At 36.0% G+C, this 19,615-nt stretch overlaps 1 protein-coding gene across 2 annotated transcripts in view; it reads left to right on the top strand.

The window, feature by feature from the left end:
• The window catches only part of WDR11 (WD repeat domain 11), a 54,501-nt gene that overhangs the window by 23,620 nt on the left and 11,266 nt on the right, over window positions 1-19,615 (top strand). For both annotated transcript variants that reach the window (XM_060286258.2, XM_060286257.2), the window contains exons 12-19: window positions 4,117-4,223; window positions 6,553-6,628; window positions 11,065-11,173; window positions 13,161-13,285; window positions 13,984-14,131; window positions 18,298-18,404; window positions 18,830-18,944; window positions 19,328-19,499. In XM_060286258.2, coding sequence (XP_060142241.1) covers window positions 4,117-4,223; window positions 6,553-6,628; window positions 11,065-11,173; window positions 13,161-13,285; window positions 13,984-14,131; window positions 18,298-18,404; window positions 18,830-18,944; window positions 19,328-19,499 — 959 coding nt within the window. The remainder of the gene's footprint in view (window positions 1-4,116; window positions 4,224-6,552; window positions 6,629-11,064; window positions 11,174-13,160; window positions 13,286-13,983; window positions 14,132-18,297; window positions 18,405-18,829; window positions 18,945-19,327; window positions 19,500-19,615) is intronic.

The raw sequence follows: 19,615 nt of genomic DNA, 5'->3' as shown, positions 1-19,615 counted from the left end.
AGTTGAGATATAACATATTAGTTTCAGATGTACAGTGTAATAATTCAATACTTGTATATATTGTGAAATGATCACCACAGTATGTAATCTTTAATAAAGACAAGATAGCTAGTTAATCAGTGAGCTATTTGCTGTAAGTAAGATTGTTATCCTGGATTGTTCAGGTCATAGATGTCACTAAATACATGACTTACACATGTTATGATAATATTTGTTATTGACACCAAAATTATTTATAATGTGTTACTTGGGGTACCGAATAACTCTAAGGGGTATGCTACTCAGTCAGGCTAGCGTTGTGAACAATCACGCAAGTATGCTCCATTTTTTTTAAATATAAATTTTCCCTCTTAATTGCCATTTTGAAGATAATTCACATTTTACATCCAGAGATGGTGCCCAAGAGGATGCTAAAATACTGCTGTCTTTGTGTTTCAATTAATGCAATTATAGTATTACAATTAAAAGCCATTATGAAAATTTCACAGATGTGCTATAAAAATTGCTGAACTTATTAGCAGTAAACCGAATATGTTCTAGATACTCATATGCAAATTAAAGGCCAGCTTTAGAAAGTTGTTTTTCTACTTAGTACTAAAAGTGTTTTTAAAAACCACTTCATCTTAAGTACTTCAGTCTTTAGCATACATATGGCCTGGTACTGCCTAACTACAGATAGTTGCATCTATGCGTTTTTTGAAAGCTATGATGTTTTAACCAGTTATGCTTTACAAATATGAAATATATATTGAGCCTCTTCTGTATGCCTGTAAACAGACAAAACCTGGGAAGCTTATAATCCAGTGGAAGATACCTAGAACTAAATAATGTAGAGTGGTACATATAGGTTTTCTTAGATTATTAGAGTTCTTATATTATTAGTTGGTGTCTTTGTCCAGTAGGCTAAAATTACAATAATATAGCCCAATACTATTTTCAGTGTCAAAAATTGTTAAAACAGTAGTTTATATGGGTATCAAAACACTGATTGACTCAGTATTGCTTTGAGCACATTGAGTGATTTGTGGAAAGTAAAATGATCTCTATTTTGTCTGTCTGTACATTTGCCGATGTTAGTTTCATATAACGGTAGGACTTCAAGACCTTTCAGAAAGTGTTTGCTCCCCCCAGCCACCCAGTGTTGAGAAGTAACTAAGGTAGCATCCCCAATGCAGGTGAACAGGCCCAACTTGGGAATCCATAGGAGTCAGAACACTGAATCCCTATTGGTAGATTCTAAGGTTACAATTGTTCAGTAGCAAGGAATGCTACAAAACAAACTTAGACTGAGTCAGAAAATGAGCTGCTGTTCTTAAGAGTTTTTATAGAGCTCAGTGTGTGGTTAAACCTAGACAATGGTTTTCTAATCCTGGGAGCAGTGTTGTGCTCAGCTGTGTTTGACAAGAGTTTTCATTCTTTTCTTTTGAGAAATAATCCCCTCCTTATCTAATACACTTTGAAGTCCAACTCGATTTTTATTTTCTTTAGTTGATCAGTAGGAGTCAGATGTACAGGCTGCTGCTGGAATCTGCTCAAAGGCAGCACACTTGTGGTGCTCGATTATAAATAAGCAACCACCCATGTTCTGCTATATCCTGAACACTGGGACATCCTGTAAACTGGGGGGAAAGCACTTCTCTGAATATGTACGGCACTTAGAAACATAAGGAGGCATGGTAGACTTTTTTTGGACATCATTCTTTTAATCTAACGGAATTTGCTGAGTGCCTGTCACGTGCTTAGAGAGACAGGGCATAGTACCTCCCTTCTAAGAGACTACAGTCTACTGCAGTGCTTCTCCATCAGTCGCACTGTCGTTTCCACTGAAAGCTGTTGAGGCTTTCAAGCAAAACCCTATTTGCCCTTTGAGTCTCAGCTTTAACGTTTCCCCAGGAAGCCCAGCCTGGCCCCTGAGACCAGATTCCATGTGACTCTTACAAGGTCCTGTTGAACTCAGCACTGTTCTCTTTTGAGATAGATAATACCAGATGCACTTGTATAATGTCTCTTTTCTGCTAGACTGTAGGCTCCTGAAGGACAACAGTTACCTCCATCTCATTCACAGCTGTATTCCCTAGCCTAGCAAACTCGCTAGCATGTACTGAGTACTTAATAGCACAGGCACCGGCATATATGGGGTACCTAACAGATGTATTTTTAAAAATAATAAATGAAAAGTGGGAGGACTGAAATTTTTACTGTCCAGAGGTAGTGGCATTACTATACTGGAGTATAAGTAGTTCAGATTGCCAGCAGCAAGACTTGGAAAGTATATCTTAAGGTTTCTATGGGTAAACGGATCTGATTGAAGCTACCAGACTTATTTAGAGAACAGAAGTTCAAAATGATTCTTGTCTCCTTTTGTTCACTCTCAGTAGAAAAATTAATGAGTACTATGTGTTAGGGGAAAGAAAGAGAAACAAGAGAAATTGACTTTTCCAGTGAATAATTAACCAACTTATATTGTAGTCTCTATAGGTGCAGTTTGAGTATAGTAAATGAGGAGGCCTAGTGAAGAAAATAGGGCTTGAGTTAGATCTTGAAGTAAGAGTAATTATTGATGGTGATTATGAATACATACAGTGCTTACTCTGTGCCAGGCCTTCTCTATGCACTCAGTGTTATTACTCCTGCACAGCAGATGAGGAAACTGAGAGGTAGAGGAGCACAGAGCTAGTAAGTGCTGGAGCTGGGACTTGATACTAGATAGTATTTGAACAGGGAAGGAGAGGGGTCGTTCCAGTCATGGAAGTTCTCAAGAGTTCTCCGTTTTTAGCAGCCTAATCTGAGTGTTTCAACACAACTTTACATTTGAAGAGTTATAAATTGATAACTACAGTAATTCCCTGCTGTTGCAAATGTTACTTTCAGTTCTCTTGGGATTATCTTTGCTCCTCTGAGAAAAGACAAGTAGGTGGGTACACAGGGGTCAGTGAGGAAAAGCTACTCTAGTTAAAATAGCAAGGTTTTTAACATCTGAACCTTTTTAACACAAGGTTCAGATGATTGAGAGGTAAGTTTCATGCCGAATGGCTTTGAAAGTCACACAGAAGAGTTTGGATTTGATGCAGGAGCCATTGTATTGATACCTTTTCTTGGGCAGGTGAGAGACATGTTCAGAGCAGTATTAATGCTAAATCTAGCAAGAGCATTCAAATTGGAGTAGAAGTGGAAAAACTAGATCAGAGGTCAGCAAACATTTTCTGTAAAGGACAGATGGCAAATATTTTAAGCTTTGTAGGCCATAAAATTTCTGTCACAATTACTCAGCCCTGCCATTGTATCGTGAAAGCAGCCATAGACATTATGTCATTGTTAAAAATGGTTGTCCTGTAAATGCTGATGAGCAACTGCATATAGAACAGAGGTTTAGACTTGCCTCCCAGTCAGCTCTGTTACCTTGTAAGCAATGCAGGGTAATAGTAGTGTTTCTCACTTCTTTTTGTGACTCTGATGAATTCGCTTGTCCTGGGTCCCCCCATTTTCCATTGATGGTGAAGCCAGTTATGTTAGTGGGAAAAAAACATGGACTCACCTACTATCAGTCCCAAATAAAGGGGACTCCCAGGACATTAGGTTGATAGGTTACTGTCTTGTCATACTTGTCTGATTTTTCTTTTATGCTTTTCTCTAATTGACATACTGTTTGGAACATTCATCCACTTCCAAATCTAATAGCTCAGTTTGTATTGTTTGCTTCAGGAATTTCTGCTTCCTAACCAACTAAGAATTTTGATAAAATTTAATAAAGTTCCTACGTGTGTTCAACTTTAAGCAGTCTGCTCAGAATATTTCTGTACCACTTGTTTTTAAACAGTGGAATTCTTGGCAAATACTGTGATGTGACTCCTTTGCCAGATGTTAATAGCTATTTTAGTGCTATGAATTCTGATAACCTGTCTTTTTATTGGATCTGGAGATAAAGTTTTATTAGAAATAATTTTATGTATGTTGGAAATGTATGATAATATAGCCTCAAATAAATGTCATATTAATATAATTCCTTAATTAACTTGTATAATAAAATTTAGGTCATAGAAAAAACTTATTTTTCAAATAAATTTTTCAGACAAAAAAAGAATATTAGATTAATCTTTGTTTAATTTCTCATTATAGGGGTATTGAATGGACGAGTTTAACTGGTTTTCTTTCTTTTTCTACCTCAACACCAAACAACATGGGATTAGTGAGGAACGAACTTCAGCTGGTTGATCTTCCAACAGGTCTGTGTATTTAGACTATTATGATATTTAAAATGGTACCATCATATTGATCAAAGATGTTGCTATTTATAAAACATGTTCCAAAGTACTTTCTTTCACCTTGGAATTTTTTCTCATTTATATATTCATTTTTATATATTCTATGTTTATATATTCATTTTTTGGTTGTTCTATAATAATTGCCTTAGAAAAGACTCATCATTGTATGCAAATTATGTTAACACAAGTGCATGGTAAATGGAGTACCATTAGCCTGAATGGACAGGTTCATAAATATGGTATCAGTTGTACTTTCAAGTACATTGTTGTAGATAACCAGAAGTACAGCTTTAAAATCAATCTTTGTAGTTACACTTTATTAGATTCTCTTTTAAAAATTTTGGCCTTTGCGTGAAACCCTTAAAAATCTTATAAATAAGGATTCTTTTTAAATGCTTAAATTTAAAACTTTTGCTAATCTCTGGCTGGCTAAATAGGAAAACTTAATTTCGGAGTTTAAAGACTTTACAATAGGAAATATTCCAGTAAAGTAACCTGTTCACAATTGTTAAAAACCTATAGCCCAGTGAGTTTCAAAATACGAACTTGAAAATAGAGTAAGGTGAAGGTTTTATATTATTTTATATATAGCACATGGAATGATTTCAAAGTTTTTTTTTTTTTTTTACAAAATTGTGGGGAGTTTTTTTTTAAATGGCTTAGCAATATGAATATATGTAGATAGTTTTAACCAATAAGTTACCTGTGTGTATAATAAATCATATATATGGTTGCTTCCTTGTATTCTCAATATATATTTCTAATTTATAGTTGTTCTTACTTATCAGAGTATGTTACTAAACCTCAAAGAATTAGCCCCACTTTAGTCCAGTGTTGCTCTAGTCTAATTGGAAATGACCTGCCTGGTGACCCCTATCCCTACATTCCTGAGTTGCCAATAAACTGGCACTGGTCACTGTAGGTACATGGTAGCCCAGGGATGAAATGCTGTTCTGTAGTATCATTCACTAAAAAAATGCCTGTTCAGTTTTTTCCAATCAGCTCGGGTCTAGGACTGTTAGATAACTTAAAATCTGTCTTTCACAGATTTATTTTTGAGGAACAAATTTCTAAGTAATAGTTACTGACTTTTTAGGTGGGACATTTAAATTCATAGATTATAGACTTTTACAGCCTTGTCTTCTAAGGAGGGCAGCCGACTAGCAGAGCCAGGAAAGGATGTAGGGTGTTTGGCGAATAATAATAGTGAACTTCTGTTTGATGGCATTGAAGAGCAGGGAGGCATATAGGCATCCACTTGTCTTTGAATTGAGTATGTTCTCTCTTTTGTTTAATGTAATAGAAATCTAGGAAAAGATATTAAAATATATTTGTTCAGGGACTTCCCTGGTGGCACAGTGGTTAAGAATCCACCTACTAATGCAGGGCAAACGGGTTCGCTCCCTGGGCCGGGAAGATCTCACATGCCGTGGAACAACTAAGCCCTTGAGCCACAACTACTGAGCCTGCGCGCCACAACTACTGAGACCACGCGCCGCAACTACTGAAGCCTGCACGCTCTAGGGCCCGTGTGCCACAACTGAGCCCGTGCGCCTAGAGCCCATGCTCTGCAACAAGAGAAGCCACCACAATGAGAGCCCACACACCACAATGAAGAGCAGCCCCTGCTCGTCACAACTAGAGAAAGCCCATGCACAGCAACAAAGACCCAATGCAGCCAAAAAATATGTATATTTGTTCAAACATAAAATAGAACTTGCATTTTTTAAGTTATAGAAAACCATTTAGCTTCTTTGGCTATTAACTAATTCTTAATATTCCCCAGTTTCAGTTTATAGAGACCTTTTGATAGGAACACGTCAAAATATTGTAGTTGAGTATTTTGCACATGGGACAAGAAATCTTAAATACCTGTTCAAAGAGTGTTTTCTCCACTAATTAGTATTTGTAAACATGAAAATATATTACCTTGAATGTACCAGTAGTTTTTACAGTAAGCAGTTGCTTTACCATAGATTCATTAAAACTTTAGAAATTGGTAAATTATTTGAAAGAAACCACAGAAGGACTTCAAGAAATTCTATAAAAAAAGAAAATATCTTTTTATAAAGTAGATATTTGAATGTAAGTAATATACTGTTGGTCTTTAACTTGTAATAGTTTTGAATACTTGAGAATACTTTTGAATTTAGATTGTTAGAAACAGCTTAGAAGCAAATGGAAGAGGGAACAGGAATAGAGGGTAGCACTGATCAAATTACATTGGTACAGCTTTTAGTTTCTTACATGTTTTATGTGCTTTTTTACCTTTTAATATTTGCAATTAAAGGTAGGAGCATTGCTTTTCGTGGTGAACGAGGTAATGATGAATCGCCCATCGAAATGATTAAAGTATCTCATTTGAAGTAAGTGTCATCCTAAAAAAAAAATTCTCTGGTCTTCTCACAAGGTAATCTCAAGGATTTTTTTATCTTTAAGAAAGTGAGAGTATGCATGCATGCATATAGAATTTCTTAGTGATAGCAAACCGTGATGTGCAGCCATATCAAAGAAAATATTTTAATCGCAAAATTAAGTTGCTATTGCTTTTAATTCTCCACTTCTAAAAAGACAAGGTAATTTATCTGAACCTTAACATTTCATTAGATTGGTAAGACCAGTAACCCCATTGTGTTCCACTATAGCTATGTTGATATAAATGCCTGTCACTCACTAAGAAATGTTATTTGTTATCTGGTGAAATTCTTATTTCAGCTTCCACCTCAGTTTGGGTTTACTGAGTAAAAGAATTCCTTTTCCTTATTTGTAATTTAGATCTAATTCCAGTAAGTTTCTGAGTTTTTTGTTCCAAGGGAAAATAAATGTAAAGCAGGATTATTGACAACAGAGACTGAATGAAAACTAATCAAAAGAACAAAGAAAGGAGTAAGCACTCTGAAATTGTTTTTAAAATTGCTTTAGCTTTTTGAGGCTCTTTGCATTTCCATATAAACTTTAGACTCAACTTATCAGTTTTACCACAAAGCTTCCTAGAATTTTGATTTTCATTGCATTGCATCCATGGATCAACATGGGGAGGAATTGACGTCTACCGAGTTTTGTGATTCGTGAACGTGGTGGATCTCTCCACTTATTTAGTTCTTTAATTTCTTTCAATAATATTGTGTAGTTTCCAGCTTATAGGTCTTACACATCATTTGTGAATTATTTTTTGCTTTTTCTTTGATGCTATTATAAGTGGTGTTTTTTCTTTTTTTATTTCGATTTTCAATTATTATTTATATACTGAAATAGTTAATTTTTTACTGAGGTAATATTTATTTATAACATTATGTAAGTTTCATGTGTACAACACTGTATTTATACTTCTGTGTACCCTACAGCGTGCTCACCACCAAAAATTTATTTTCCATCGGTCACCATACATTTGACCTTCTTTACCCATTTTGCCCTCTTTCCTACCTCTTTCCCTCTGGTAACCACTACTCTGTTCTCTGTATCTACTTGTTTATTTTTATTTGGTTTGGTTTGTTTTTTTAATTTGTTTATTTTTTTATATTCCACATATGAGTAAAATCACATGGTATTTGTCTTCCTCTGACTTATTTCACTTAGCATAATACCCTTATGGTCCATTCACATTGTTGCAAATGGCAGGATATTCTTTTTATGGATAAATAATATTCCATTGTTTTATATATATATATACCACATCTTCTTTATCCATTCCTCTGTTGATGGGCACTTAAGTTGATTCTGTATCTTGGCTATTGCAATTAATGTGATGATGAACATGGGAGATGCAGGTATCTTTTCAGATTAGTGTTTTTGTATTCTTTGGATAAATACCCAGAAGTGGGATAACTGGATCATATGGTAGTTCTATTATTAATTTTTTTAGGAATCTTCATACTGTCTTCCATAGTGGTTGCACCAATTTACATTTCCACCAACTGAGGGTTCCCTTTTCTCCACGTCCTCACCAATACTTACTTCTTATCTTTTTGATAATAGCCATTCTGACAGGTGTGAAGTGATATCTCATTATGGTTTTGATTTGCATTTCCAAGTAATTAGTGATGTTGAACATCTTTTCACGTGCCATCTGTATGTCTTTGGGAAAAAGTCTGTTCACCTCCTCTGCCCAGTTTTTAATCAGGTTGTTTGTCTTTTTGTTGGGGAGTTGTATGAGTTCTTTGTATATTTTTGGATATTAACCCCTTATTGGATATATCATTTGCAAATATCTTCTCCCATTCGGTAGGTTGTCTTTTTTGTTTTATTTATTGTTCCCTTTGCTGTACAGAAGCTTTTTATTTTGATGTAATCCCATTTGTTTATTTTTGCTTTTCTTTCCCTTGCCTGAGGAGACATATCTAGAAAGATATTGTTGTAGATACATGTAGATGCCCTTTATCAGGTTCAGGAAGTTTTTTGTTCCTAGTTTGCTGAAACTCTGTATCATTGAGTAGGTGTTGAATTTTGTCATATGCTTTTTCTGCATTTATGGACATCATCATTTGGTGTGTTTTTGTTTTGTTCTTTAAGTTGGCTTAATATGGTGAATTATATTGCTTGATTTCTCAGATGTTAAACTTGACATTCCTGGAATAAACTCCGCTTGGTCATGATATATTAGTGGATTTGATTTGCTAATATTTTGATATATTGTTGGGTTTGATTTACTGATACTTTATTAGGGATTTTTGCATCTGAGTTCATGAAGGATATTGGTCTAGTTTTCGTGTAATATCCTTGACTGGTTTTGGAATCAGGGTAATGGCCTTGTAAAATGCGTTGTGAAATATTTCCTCCTCTTCTTTTTTCTAGGCGAGTTTGTGTAGAATTAATATTATTTCTTCCTTAAATAGGGCGAATTCACTGAGGAACCCATCTGGGCCTAGAATTTTTTTTGCAGTAAAGTTTTTAAATATAAATTCATCTTTCATAGATGCCAAACTATTCAGGTTATATATATATATTACTTTCAGTGCGCTTTGGTAGTTGGTGTCTTTCAAGTAATCTGTCCATTCATTTCATTGAAGTTGTTGAATTTATTGATATAAGCTTGTTCATAATAATTCCCTTATTCTTTTAATGGCTGTGTGATCTGAGTAATGTCTCTTTCATTTCTGATAATCAGTAAATTATGTCAATTTTATTAATTTTTTCAAAGAAACTTCTATGCTTTCTTTGATTTTTCTCTGTGGTTTTCTGTTTTCTGTTTCATTGACTCCATGTGTATCATACCCTTTTGATTCATTGACTTCTTTATCATTGTTAATATTCTTTGTTCAGAAGTTTGTCCGATTTGTCTGATTAGTATAGCCACTCTAGCTTTCTTTTGATTAGTGTTTGTATGGTATATCTTTTTCCTTCCTCCTATTTGTAACTTATCTCTGTCTTTAAAGTTGATTTCTTACAGAGAGCATATAATAGGGACTTGTTTTACTGTTTGATCTGATAATCTTTGCTTCTAATTGCATTGTTTAAATTATTCATATTTAATGTAATTACCAATATGGCATATGTTTTCATCTACCATCTTGGTAGTTATTTTCTCTTTTTTTCATTTTGAGTGAATTAATATAGTTTATAATTATATTAGGTTTAATTTCTCATATGCAAAATATCAGTTAGTATAACCCGCATAAGAACAAAAGTTCTTTGGAGAAGAGCCTCAATAATTCTTTTAAATGTAAAGGAGTCCTGGGACTAAGAAGTTTGAGAATTGCTCAAACTGTTTGGACTCCAGTCTCTTCTATTTCCAGTCAGTCTTGACTCTACACAAGCCTACTAAATTAATACATCTTAAACAACTGATCACATTATCACCACTGCTTCAGAACTCAGTGATCTGCTCTTCTCTGCAGGATGAATCTCTGCACATGCTAGCATTGCATTTTAGGGTGTCTTAAGGATCTTATAATGTGAATCCAAAATTCACATTTTAGCCTTCTTTCTCATGATGATTGCTCTCACATACTTTGCATTTCAAACAGCATGTTCCCCCAAACACCCTGTGTCCTTTCCTTTTGCCATTTATCACACTTGTAACTCTGCCTAGAATGCCATTTTCCTATTGTCAAAATTAATCTCAACTTTCATAGTGAATCTTTATAGCATTTACCAGATTCTCTTTTATATTAGTTATTTACATACACGCCTTGTTTTTATATTAGATATAATAAAAAATGTAACATTTTGCATTTGTATAATCCATCACGGTTTATAAAAGTCTTTCATGTGTGCTGGTCGTTTTTGTTTATTTTTATCCTTACAGTATTTAGTGAGGTATGTAAGACAGGTGTTGCCATTTTAAAGATAAGCAGAATAAAACTCAAAAGGTCACATGGTTTGTCTGAGGTCACATAATTATCAAGTGGGAGTCCTTTGATAACACTGCGCTACAGGGATCTTCCTACTCTGTCACATTTCCTCACTGTGGGCATGATAGAAACTTTACTTACTTTTTCATTTAATTTTTACCGTAACCTGCATCCCAATCAATCCATTGATGTAAGTAGTGGTATTTTCATGTGTTGATGAGAAAATTGAGCCTCAGGAGGGTTATTGTAATATGTGGCACCAGGATGTGAACTCATGCCTTTTCTCATCATTCTGAGCTGGGCTCCTTGCCTACTTATGGCTATGTGGCTCTCACAGGTCATTTTAGAGCTTTACCTTCTTAGGACTGTTAATCATGAGGGCTAAAGGTTAGTTTAAATTCTCTTTGTTTAGAATGTGTCATCTGAGTTCTCTGATTTACTGAACTTTTTATTTGTACTGCTTGTGAAAATTTTGCAAAAAGAGGTTTATTTAGTAATTTTGTTTATTTTAGACAGTATTTGGCAGTTGTATTCAAAGATAAACCCCTGGAGTTATGGGATGTTAGGACCTGTACCATTCTTAGAGAAATGTCCAAAAACTTCCCTGCAATAACTGCTTTGGTAAGTTACAATTTAAGAAGTAAACAGTTTATTTAGGTATGTATATATGTGATGAATATTTTTCTTTAGCTTGAATTGAAATCATTAATCCTGTGTATTTTCTTGCCCAAAATGTGTATTCAGAGAAGATGATCTAAACAAATGGAGACAACTCTTATTTTCTTGGATGGGTTAAGCTAATATTATATTAAATTCCAATTAAAATTTAATTTAGATATTTTGAAGAACATGATAAACATATTCTAAAATATTTATGGAAAAATAAAGGTCATAGTCAACCTTGAAAAAAGAGGAGTAATGTAGGCAGTATGGGTGCGGGTCGGATGCGTCCTACCCCATACAGTACATATTATTAAACCGTAGAAATAAAAGCAATGTCATATTGGCCCAAGGAAGAGAAATGGATCAGTATAATAAAGACCTCATTAACAGACCCGTGAATGTTTGGGAACTGAATGTACAGTAAAGTAGCTCACAAACCCAAGAGGAGGGACAGACTGTTTAGTAGGCAGTATTGGGGAAACTGTTTCACTTTATGGAGAAAAATACTGGATCTCTGCATAATACCATATTCAGAGGTGGGCTTCACAGGATTAATGACCTAAATGTAAAAAAAAGTAAAGCTATAAAATTAATACAAATACAGAAGAATATTTTTGTATTCTGGGGCAAAAGAGGATATCTGAAGCTCAAACCAAAAGGCAAAAAAATTGAATGAATTTGATTATATCAAGATTGGTGCTTTCTATTCAATGAATCAGACCATTGTCAAGGTTAAATATAGAAGACAAGTTGAAAAAAGAAATTTTCCAGTGTCTAAGATGGACAAAGGGTTAACTAATCCCTCTAAGGGATTAGTATTGTAGGAACTCTTGCAATGAAGCGACAGGAGCCCCAGTGGAAGGACGAACAAGCATGTGAACAGTTAATGAATGGCAGGGAAACCTAAAAGGCCAAACAAGCATGTGAAGAAATGTTCAAACTCATAGGTTTTGAGATGTGCAAAGTAAAATAACCATGATATACCTTTTAGACTAACAAAAAGTGGAAAGCCAGGTAGCATCCCATGTGGGTGTAATATGGGCTATAGGAATTCCTTGGCGCTGCTGATAGGTATCTAGACCAGTGCAGCCATTCTGCAGAGCAAACTGGCAGCACTTAGGCAAACACAGACATCCTCTGTGTTCCAGCTGATCAGCTTCTGGTCATACAGGAACTTTTGTGAGGATATTGACTGCAGTGTAATTTGCCGTGAGGAGAGTATAGGGACAATCTGGGTGTCTTTTGCTGGGAAACTAAACTAAACTAAAAACTAGGCTAAAAATTGGCAGATATACCTATGGAGTGTTATATAACATGCAGAAACAACAGAGGTGGGACTTGAATACATTGCACTGAGTAAAAAGAGTTAGAAACAGGATGAGATATATAACACACTACTGTTAATGCAGATCACAAATATGTGCATGTAAAATAACTACATGTTAAGAATTTATACATATGAGAGGATATTAGATTAAATGCATTAGAATAAGCAGGAATAAATAAATAAAAGGAGAGGTTTGGGGTGGACCTACAGATGATAATGGGCCATGATTGGAGGAGTGTGATCATCTCACCTTGTGTACCTAAGGGGGAGGTGGGGAGGTAAGGAGTGGGAGGTACCATAATTAAATGTATTATTTTCATTCTGTAAAAAATGAAAGCATCAAAAGTTTAAAACCTGTTGGAGTTGGCCATTAAGCTCTTTTCCTTTAAGCTGTAATTGAAGATTAGAGGTAGGTCATTATAATATTCTACCATAAGCTGTAATGAAGATGCATTCATTCAACCTTTCTGAAAAAAGTAAAACCTAAGAACAAATTGTGAATTCATGTGTAGTAATAATAAGTGACGCTGGGCAATGGCGGGTATGCCCAGCTCTTCTGGAAGCGTTCTTTGACAGAGAAACTGATCACTTGCGGGCATGTCTGTCTTTGCTTCACAGGAGTGGTCACCTTCTCACAACTTGAAGAGCCTAAGAAAGAAACAGCTGGCTACCCGAGAGGCCATGGCCCGCCAGACCGTGGTCTCAGATACAGAGCTGAGTGTTGTTGAGTCATCTGTGATCAGGTACCCTGTTTCCACCCCTGTCATTTGTAATAGCCAAGTCATGGTTGGGAAATTGACAAGTGTCATCCCAAGGCACCTCTAGTCTGCTTTTGAACATACGTTGGTGTTTCAGTACATGCTCATATTACTATAAAGTTAGTTTTAGTATTGCATTGCTTGGTGCAGTTTGCAGCAGTAACCTGTGCAGTAACACCTACACATCAGCACCCGTTAGTGAATATGATCATTCTCAGTGCCCTTCTGCTCCATAAACTTCAGCTTCTGAAATTCAAATGATTGTAGCATGAATATCCAGATGGGTCCCATTGTCATTTATGTTCACCAAAGGAAATGTATTAGGGATTCTAACTTAGGTACCACCCCACCCCCATCCCCACTAAATTTACAAATAAAAAACTTCAGAGAGAATGATGAGTCGAGGTAAGGCCTCTGTTCTGCAGCAGAAACAGCAAAAGGGATTTTTTTCTTGTGTAAGGTCTAGATCACCACATTTTTTTGTGCAGGGTAAGTGTTCACTCGTGGCATTCGGAGTAATTTGTGTTTTCCTGTTATTACTAGGCAAAGATTAGTTTCAGCCTTTCTTTTTTTTTTAAATGGTTTTGACCCCCTGTTAATGCATCTGTATTTGGGGTGAGTTAATTAATTATGTCACTTGAGGGAAAAGAAATATCTTTATCTTATTTTCCTCTATCCCAAAGCTTGTTGCAGGAGGCTGAGAGTAAATCTGAACTCAGTCAGAACATCTCTGCCCGGGAGCATTTTGTGTTTACCGATAATGATGGCCAAGTTTATCATCTCACTGTTGAAGGAAACTCAGTGAAAGATAGCGCTCGGATTCCACCAGACGTGAGTCCAACCTGTGATTAAATCTTCATTAAGATTTCTTATTAAAGTCCTTATTGGTTCTATATCCAGTGAAGCCATAGTTGAGTTTGAAAACTATCTCAGAAAAGTGTAATGTAAATAAACTTTACTAAGGAGCTATTAGCACTGATTAAACTTGTTCCATACTGCTAGAGAATAGCATTATAACTGTTTCGATTAAATACGTAACCGTGTGTTACTCATTTTTATCACTATAATAATCCATGAGGAATTATTTACATTTTATCTATGACAAGACTGAGGGAGAGTGAGTCATTTTCCCCAGGTTGCCCAGCCTAGTGACATGGCAGAGCAGCATTTTAAAGCCAGGTCTGTCTGTCTGACTCTAGTTTTCTCTTCTTTCCATTTCAAGCATTACCCTGAAGGATTTGACTAAAATCTAGTATTACTTTTGGGTAATAGTAATCAGGTTATAGGTATAAAAATATTTATTAATATTTACTAACATATATATCCTCCTGTGGGCTTGTGGAGTTCTCTAATCAAGGTTTTGTGGTTAATTGTGTCAGTGTGTATCTCACAGGTTGTTTTTAATGGATGGATGAAGAAAATGTTTTTGTTAACGAATAATACTGTAACCATTAACTGGAGGATGAGATGGTTTTTTAAATATATATATATTGATTTAAAATTGCCATCTAAAAATGGAATGTTGTAGGCGAATGCCAACCCTCATGAGGTTGCATGAGGATGTTGGCTGGGGCAGGGGATCCCCTTCCCACATGGCTCACTCACATGGCTGTTAATGCTGGCCGTGATGAGAGGCCTTGGTTCTTCCTCACATGAACCTCTCCATAGGGCTGCCTGAGTGTCCTCAGACATGGCAGCTAGCTTCCTCCAGAGCGAGTGATCAAAGAGAGAGCAAAAGAAAGCTGCAATGTCTTTTAGGACCTCGTTTTCAGAAGTCACATTTTCACAGTATGCTGTTGGGTCACTGTTCATTGTGAGAGGTGACTACCAAAGGACGTGAATACCAAAGGCAGAATCAGGTAGGGGGGTTGGCCTCTTAGGGGCTGGCTACCACATCTTCCTTATTAACAGCTTTAGAAGAATTGAGGGCATCCAAAAAACCTTCATTGATAAAAATTGAAACTAGCATGCGAAAGTGCTTTTCAAACTGTAATTACATTTTTACTGTTATATAGAACAAGTCATATCTGAGACTTAGTAATGTCTATTTTAAACTCTCTAATATTGCCAAAAGTTTTCACTAGTGTGAAAATAATGCAAATGTGAAAAATTGATATTTGGTAGTTATAAGTAGGAGCAGTAACTTTAAGTGTGTAGCAAGAAAAGCTACGGTTAAAGTAGTGTGGGCATAAGAGTTGCAGTGTAATGAGCTGTCCTCTGGAAAGTCAGTTTGCTTTCTTAGTAATATTCAGAGCTCCTCTAGACTCCAGAGAAGGACCCATCTGAACTCCGACAGTGGCACTTGCAAATAGCTCAGTCTCTTTGTTTTCTAATCACGTCACATTTGAGATTAGAATAGAAATAATCCAATAATTTTTGAGATTCTAGTTCTCCCCCACCCTAAAAAAAGTTAAAAATTTTTGAACATTAGACACATGAATTTTTCTCTTTGTAACTGCTTCTTTCAGGATTATTGCACCACACAGCTTTTAAGATTCTACACTGTTTTATGGAGATCTGAAGTCAGGATATAGCAAGTCTCTGTTCTGCCTGCCAGATCATTTTATTCCACAGCTAGAAGCAGCTTCCTCAAGGAATGACCATCCTAACAAGGATCCAGCCTTACTAGTGAAATTAGTGCATATTTTAGAGCACATTATTTTTAGGGAAAGAGAATTAAGCATCTACTATATAAAACATGAGAAATTGGTTTTGGTTCATTATTTTTATTTGCAGTAATCGAAATATTTTTCAATGACTAATAAACATGTAGAATTTAGGCAGAGGTTTTGTTTGTTTATTTTTTATTTATTTATTTATTTTTTTGCGGTACGCAGGCCTCTCACTGTTGCGGCCTCTCCCGTTGCAGAGCACAGGCTCTGGACGTGCAGGCTCAGCGGCCATGGCTCACGGGCCTAGCCGCTCCGCGGCATGTGGGATCTTCCCGGACTGGGGCACGAACCCGTGTCCCCTGCATTGGCAGGCAGACTCTCAACCACTGCGCCACCAGGGAAGCCCTGTTTGTTTATTTTAATCCAATATTTATCTTACCCTCCTCCCAAATGTAAAGTGTTAAACATTTGTTTTGAGTTGAAACTTCCCCTGAGTTTTGGCCCCAGAACTAACAGTATATAAAAATGGAAAAGAAGCAGAAAGCTTGACATTTTAAATTATGTTCTCATGGAGAGTTTATAGTTGACTGACTGCCTTTATTCAGAAAACCAGACTAGCAGGAGAGAATGAATATCTTTGCTTTGCTGCCAGCCTTACTTCTGATCTTTTGAACATCACATTTTACACGTAGGCAACATATCAATGTCAACTAATAATACTCTATCATAGAGTTTTAAATCTTACACTGGTTCTCTTGGGATTATTTGGAGCCACAAAGCGAGTTTGTGCCACATCCTCTGAAAGCACCTTAGGCTTTCCATACGGTTTATATCCCATCAACAAGCTCTTAGGTAGAAAGGTCTGAGTTGTTTAATTGTGCAGTTGTATTAATACATCACTTGTAATTCTAAGCTGGTAACACTTATTTCTGGGCAAATTTAAACTTTAATATTCTAATTTTTAGAAGTTAGAAACTAAGATTATAAAATGTAAAAAAAAATTTAAGACTGAAAAAGTAAATTTAAAGGCAAATTCTTAAACATTCTGTTAATATGGTCAGGAGAATAGAAATAAGATCTTTATACTATACAGAACTCTATTTAACATAGCTTTCTAAGTTTTTTATTAATTGAATTCATTAAAATACTTAATCCAGTTTTTTCTTCTGTTTCTTGACTAACACTATGATTTACGCAGTATTTGGTGTGTGTGCAAGTCTACTAATAGCCAATTTGGTAAACCCTTGGAGCTTTCCTCCTTACTATCGATGGCATGAGAGCTAAACACGTGAAGTTTTACATTGTTCTATAAATTAAGAAACAAGATTTCTTTTAATATAAGTAGAGAATAAGTAGAAAAGTAATTGAGCAATAATATTATTTAATAGCTAACATGTATTGACTGTTTACTCTGTGGCAGGCATTGTCATAAAGCCTTTACCTGTAGAAATTTATTAACAGTAATAGGAACTCCTCAAGTTCTGTGAGCTTACCGTACTTTATTGATGATAAATTCTAGACACAGAAAGATTAGTAAACATGCCCCAAATCACACAGCAAATTAAATGATAAAGCTTGGATTCAAGCCCAGGCAGCTGACCCCAGAGCCCAGGCTCCTCGGCTCTCCATCACATGACCTCTGTGCATGTGTTAGATCTTGAAGCTCCTTTCTCCCCACTTGGATTTATTACAGTAGTGTTTCATTCTTATATTTGTGTTTCCCTGTGTAACTTCTCTGCAGAGCCTTCTGTGAATTCAAATTGTGCAGATGCCTTTAATACCCAGTATCTCTTCACCTTCCTTATTCCAGAAGGTATCAGTGAAGCTCTGGATCCCCTTTTTCTTTCTTTTGTTTTAATTGAAATATAGTTGGCATACAATATTATGTTAGTTTCAGATGTACTACGTAGTGATGGATCCTCTCTTTCAATAGAAAAATTGCTGAACAATTAGCTGTGAAACAGCTTTAAGTTTCCCCCAGAATAGATTTATTTATCCTTTTGCAGTGAGGGATAACTTGGAGACGGGAGCTCTCTTGAAAGGGTGTCCTTTCCTTCTCTTTTTTTCTTCTTTTAATTTTCTTTTCTCTGAAGTAGTTCTCCCTCAAAAGACCTCCCTTTTCTATAAACCTAGTTCAGATAACAATGTCTATCTAATTGAAATCTCCTGGTTCTTCTTAGTTGAAATCGAAATGCTAGGTAGCTCTCGTAGTGTCTGAACTCTGTTAGTGTTTGATGACATTCTTACTAAAGCAAAACCATTTTTAATTAGGTTTTATTAAAATATCTTTATTACTTTATCACAGTTATTAAATAAAAATATTTCTCTGTTATGACTGCTTATAAGTGGTGAAATTGATGTGTATTTGTTGCTGTTGTTTTCTAGGGAAGTATGGGTAGTATTACCTGCATCGCTTGGAAAGGTGATACATTAGTTCTTGGAGATGTGGATGGAAATTTAAATTTTTGGGATTTGAAAGGCAGAGTATCCAGGTATGAGTCAAAAATGCAATCGTGTTATTTGGTTTAAAAAAAAATCTCTTGGTACGGTTCCATTGGAGGCTTGTGACTTGGTAATAAGCAGGGTCACCAAATATGGTCATGTGGAGCTTGGACCATTGGGTCTCTTGTCACTGAACTTGGGAGGAAGGGCCTTGAGCCAAACTCTGGAACATTCATAGAAGACCCTTATCTGCAGGTGGCTCATGCAGAAGTCCTGGGACACTATTCCAGCCATTGTTAAAGAGCAGACACTTTCTCTTATACGTGGCCCCTGTCCCAGAAAGCAGAGATTCTCCTGTCACATCACTAGACCTTGTCAAAAACAGAAATAGAAAGAGACATTGGACATATCTCTTGATGATGAGATATTACTCTACTTCATATTGGTGTTTTGGTTTTTGTTTGTTTGTCCTCAGAGGAATACCTACACACCGAAGTTGGGTGAGGAAGATTCGTTTTGCCCCTGGTAAAGGAAACCAAAAATTAATAGCAATGTACAATGATGGAGCTGAAGTATGGGATACTAAAGAGGTAGGCCGAGCTCCACGTGGGTACACTGCAAATGAAGCTGCTGGCCACGGGAACTATGTATTTTTTTCTTCCTTCTGATTTAGAAATGAAAACTATGTAATGGGTTTGTCAAGCGTATTAAAAGTTTTCTTCCTTTAAAATTTTTCTTTCACAGTATTTCTGTTTTAAAGGTGATGATAGCTCAACAGATTTTTAATGTTATCACTATCTTTGGGACCTTTAAAATGCAGTCTGCATGTGGAAGGTAGACTGCCAAAGACTGTTCAGTTTTGAACGTAAACTGGACCTTTGCCACAGGCGCTGTCTTTCCTTGACTGTTTAATCCAGAATGATTAACATCTTCCTTTTCTTTGTGAAAGTGACAATCAAATTCACTCTTGAAGGTTCAGATGGTGAGCAGTTTAAGAAGTGGAAGAAATGTAACCTTTCGGATACTGGACGTGGACTGGTGTACATCAGATAAAGTGATCCTGGCTTCAGATGATGGGTGTATCAGGGTCCTGGAGATGTCCATGAAGTCCACCTGTTTTAGGATGGATGAACAGGAGTTAACTGGTATGGAGTTCTAGGGAAAGGATGCTTGGAAACCTGTCTTTATTTTGCACCAGCTGCTCTCTTCAGGGGAGAGAGATGCTTCTGTTCCATCTCAGTCTTGCTTTCTAGGAATCTGA

Source organism: Globicephala melas, chromosome 16 (genome assembly GCF_963455315.2).
Source record: "Globicephala melas chromosome 16, mGloMel1.2, whole genome shotgun sequence".
Classification (NCBI taxonomy): Eukaryota; Metazoa; Chordata; class Mammalia; order Artiodactyla; family Delphinidae; genus Globicephala; species Globicephala melas.
The sequence above is the reverse complement of the archived record's forward strand: the minus strand, read 5'-3'. Positions and strand labels throughout refer to the sequence as shown.